This window comes from Onychomys torridus, chromosome 10 (assembly GCF_903995425.1).
Source record: "Onychomys torridus chromosome 10, mOncTor1.1, whole genome shotgun sequence".
NCBI classification, from domain to species: domain Eukaryota; kingdom Metazoa; phylum Chordata; class Mammalia; order Rodentia; family Cricetidae; genus Onychomys; species Onychomys torridus.
The window spans coordinates 25,705,659-25,708,915 of record NC_050452.1 but is presented as its reverse complement, the minus strand read 5'-3'; the positions used below and the strand labels follow the sequence as shown (position 1 = coordinate 25,708,915).

The window sequence follows — 3,257 nt, the reverse complement described above, 5'->3', positions numbered from 1 at the left end:
CGAAGAAAACGGGAGGAGGAGCGGGCTTGTCATGGCGCCTGGCGCCCATTGGCCGCCTGTGGAGACTTTGGTTTTTGGGGTCATGTTCCCAGAAGGCCTGCCCTTCCCCCTCCCCCTCCCCACCCACCTCACGAGGTGTTGGCCAATCGCCCTGTCGGGCATAAAGTGGCTGCCAGCCCGCAGGACACCCAGCCGAGCCCTGTCACCCCAGAGCGGCACGGGCCAAATCACCAGCACCCAGCATGCAGACACAGCTTCCACAGAGAACACTGCTCAGTAAGTACTTCCTTCCTTTCTGCCATCCCAGGGCACAGCTGTGCCAACTGGCTGCTGTGGGCACCTTCTGCCCCTTGGGAGCTGTAGATCTGGCATCAGGTGGATGCTGATGAGAGGGAGAACTAGATGGTCAGGGGTCCACTGAGACCCCCGAATACCCACAGATGGAGGTGTGGTATTCCCGGAGGGCTGCCAGAGGGAGGTGAGATAGACTGTGTTGGTGCCCAGGGCATGAGGGAAGAGGATAGAGCGGGAAGAAGCTGGAGAAGCCGGAGGCAGGTGGGAGAGGAACAGAAAAGGAAGTTGCAGGAGATCTGTGAGGAAGTGCGGCAGGTCCTGGGATGGGGCCTCCTCCTTCTTGTCTTGACTCAGTTCCCAGGTTCTAGGGTAGATGGAAACTCAGCCGAGCCTCAGGGCCTCAGATCTGCACACACAGCCACACCCCCATGGGGGACAAGCAAACAAAGTCACCAATGTGGGCGAGGGTCTTCCCTCACACTGGCGCAGGAAGGCTTACCTGCAGACCAGAACCCCCAGTGAACGGGGCAGGTACCCCAGGGCTTCACACAGGCTTGCGGGCACACCCCTACAGGCACTGGTCCACGTGCACCTGTTACATGCTCACTGTGGGCCCTCGCTGGTAGTGTAGCTACAGACACCTGGGGAAGTTGGGGAGGGACTTGTGGTTGGCACGCCTGGGCTCCTGGCCCTCCCCAAGGGGCTAGTCAGTTTGTAGGAAGGGAAGGATGGTGTCACAGCCTTCCGGGCCATTGCACCACAGGCCCCTTCCGACCACGTGGCTGCCGGTGCCTGAGGGTGGGGGCCAGCGAGCTGGAACTATGCTAGTCTACCCTCACCCCCACAACCTTCTTGGGGACTCCCAGTATCCCTGGAGTGTGCATATGTGGGGGTTTCTTGACTGAGGGGCAGGAAGGTCAAAGAGAGTTCTGGGCATGTGTGACCTGGGCAGGACTTTCTCTGGCACCTACTTCACCTTTCAGTAGTCTGGGTGTCAGCACTGGTGGGCCCTGTGGGTGGAGAGTGCCTTCCCTAGCTCTGTAAACAGAACTCAGGTGACCTGATGCCCAAGGCTGCACCCAGCTCCACTCCATTCCACCTACATGGGAATGTTAAGGTCTGTATAGGAATCAGGGACTTGACCTAGTCTTAGGTCTAGATCAACCCTTGTGTGAGGCCAGACGTCTCGTAGTGGACTCATCACCTCGGCCCGTGCCCCCAAGGTCAGGACAGGGATGTTGTGTGCAAACACCCAGCTTCCGTGCTTGGTAATTGCACCACCCCTCACCCTGTTTGGTCTGTGTGGTGACTCACTGGGAAGAAGGTGGCAGCTTCAGGGGGTGTCCTGTGCAGACCTAGTGCCTGCTGCATGCCCAGCTCTTGCTCTGGGCTGAGCCCCCAGGCATAAGGGCTGTTTATGCCACAAGTCAGGCAAACATACCCTTCCTTCTCTGCCCAGGTCTGGTCCTCAGTCTCCTGTTCCTGAGCATGGCACAAGCCACACGCGGCTGCTCCAGCTCTTCCCCACAGCTCCTCAGCCAGCTGCAGAATCAGGCGAACATCACGGGGAACACAGGATCACTCTTGGAGCCCTATGTAAGCCTCAGCCAGCCCTCAGGGCATGTGAGCCTCAGAGAATCTTGGGGACTAGTGAGAGAGTGAATGCCAATAGGACCAGTCAGGGGCAGGTGGGGCTGCCTGGATCCCAACTCCATTCCTTGGCGGCCACCTGCTGTCTGCATGGTTTGGCGCTTTCGTTCTAGATTCCCAGATGTGGTAGTGAGTGAACTAGTCCAGTGCTTCTGCAGACCCTCACCCCATCCACTGCATGCACAGTGACCCCCCCCCCCGGGGCCCCGGCAGCACTCCCATCCCATTTATGCACCCCACCTCTGCTGTTCTGGGTTATCTCTTCTTCCTTGGCTTTTGTGTCTCTTCGCTGGAAAGATCTAGTATGAAACACACAAACAAGAGCTAGTGTTTCAAAGGCAGCAAAGGCAGGCTCATCTGTGTGTATTTGGGGGGTTCTGGCATGCATTCCTCACTCTTTTGCTTCCTCAGATTCTCCTCCAAAGGCTGAACACATCTGCCCTGAGAGCTGCCTGCACAGAATACCCTGTGACCTTCCCGAGTGAGGACACCCTACGGGCACTGAGCAAGCCTCGCTTCCTCAACACTGTCCACGCCACACTGGGCAGAGTCTGGCGTCAACTGGGTGCTTTAAGACAGCAAATTCCGAAGATTCAAGCTTTTCCAGAGCTGGAGAGGGCCAGGCAGAACATCCAAGGCATCAGAAACAATGTCTACTGCATGGCGCAGCTGCTCCACCATACCCTGGAGATACCCGAGCCCACACAGGCCGGTTCTGGGACCTCACCGTCCATTTCCACAACACCAAGCATTTTCCAGGCCAAGCTAGACAGCTGCCGCTTCCTGTGGGGTTACCACAGATTCATGGGCTCAGTGGGGAGGGTCTTCAGGGAGTGGGGAGATGGCTCCAGCCGCAGCCGGAGACACAGCCCGAGACACAGCCCGCTCCGGGCCTGGCGCAAGGGAGCCCGCAGAATCAGACCCTCCAGGAGCAGCCAGAGCCCCATGTCCAGGGTCAAGGTGCCCCGGTAGCCTGAGGACACATTGATGGACACGGCATAGTCTGTGGATGCGGGATGTCGCCTCTCAGAGGCTTTCAGAGATGCTCCTGCATTCAGAGCTGTGCAGAACAGCACTTTAAGGCGTGGCGTTGGGTGGCCCCTCCCACCACGGCTGGACTGCGGGGAGAGTCAGGTTGTGGTGTCCTGCTCCAAGCCTCCCGTCCGAGTGGGGCGTCTGGGTCAGGCCACGTGGGGACGGCTTTCCATTGATTCAGGGGTCTGATGACACAAGCTGACTCACGGCTGGGCTGAACCCCCGAGGCTGTTGGTCCTTTCCTCTCATGACTTGAAGCTGTTGCCTCCAGACTTCCT

At 58.6% G+C, this 3,257-nt stretch overlaps 1 protein-coding gene across 1 annotated transcript; it reads left to right on the top strand.

The window, feature by feature from the left end:
- Positions 1-242: 242 nt before the first annotated feature.
- Osm (oncostatin M) lies at positions 243-2,916 on the top strand. The gene is made up of 3 exons (XM_036200492.1): positions 243-276; positions 1,754-1,890; positions 2,356-2,916. The coding sequence occupies exons 1-3, from the start codon at positions 243-245 to the stop codon at positions 2,914-2,916; spliced, it is 732 nt and encodes a 243-aa protein (XP_036056385.1).
- The last annotated feature ends 341 nt before the right edge of the window (positions 2,917-3,257 follow it).

What these genes read in the sequence shown, in the direction of transcription:
- Osm (XM_036200492.1), top strand. Translation starts at nt 243, where the DNA reads ATGCAGACACAGCTTCCACAGAGAACACTGCTCA. An exon ending in TCCACAGAGAACACTGCTCA is followed by an intron (nt 277 to 1,753) that starts GTAAGTACTTCC and finishes TTCTCTGCCCAG; the next exon opens with GTCTGGTCCTCAGTCTCCTG. An exon ending in GATCACTCTTGGAGCCCTAT is followed by an intron (nt 1,891 to 2,355) that starts GTAAGCCTCAGC and finishes TTGCTTCCTCAG; the next exon opens with ATTCTCCTCCAAAGGCTGAA.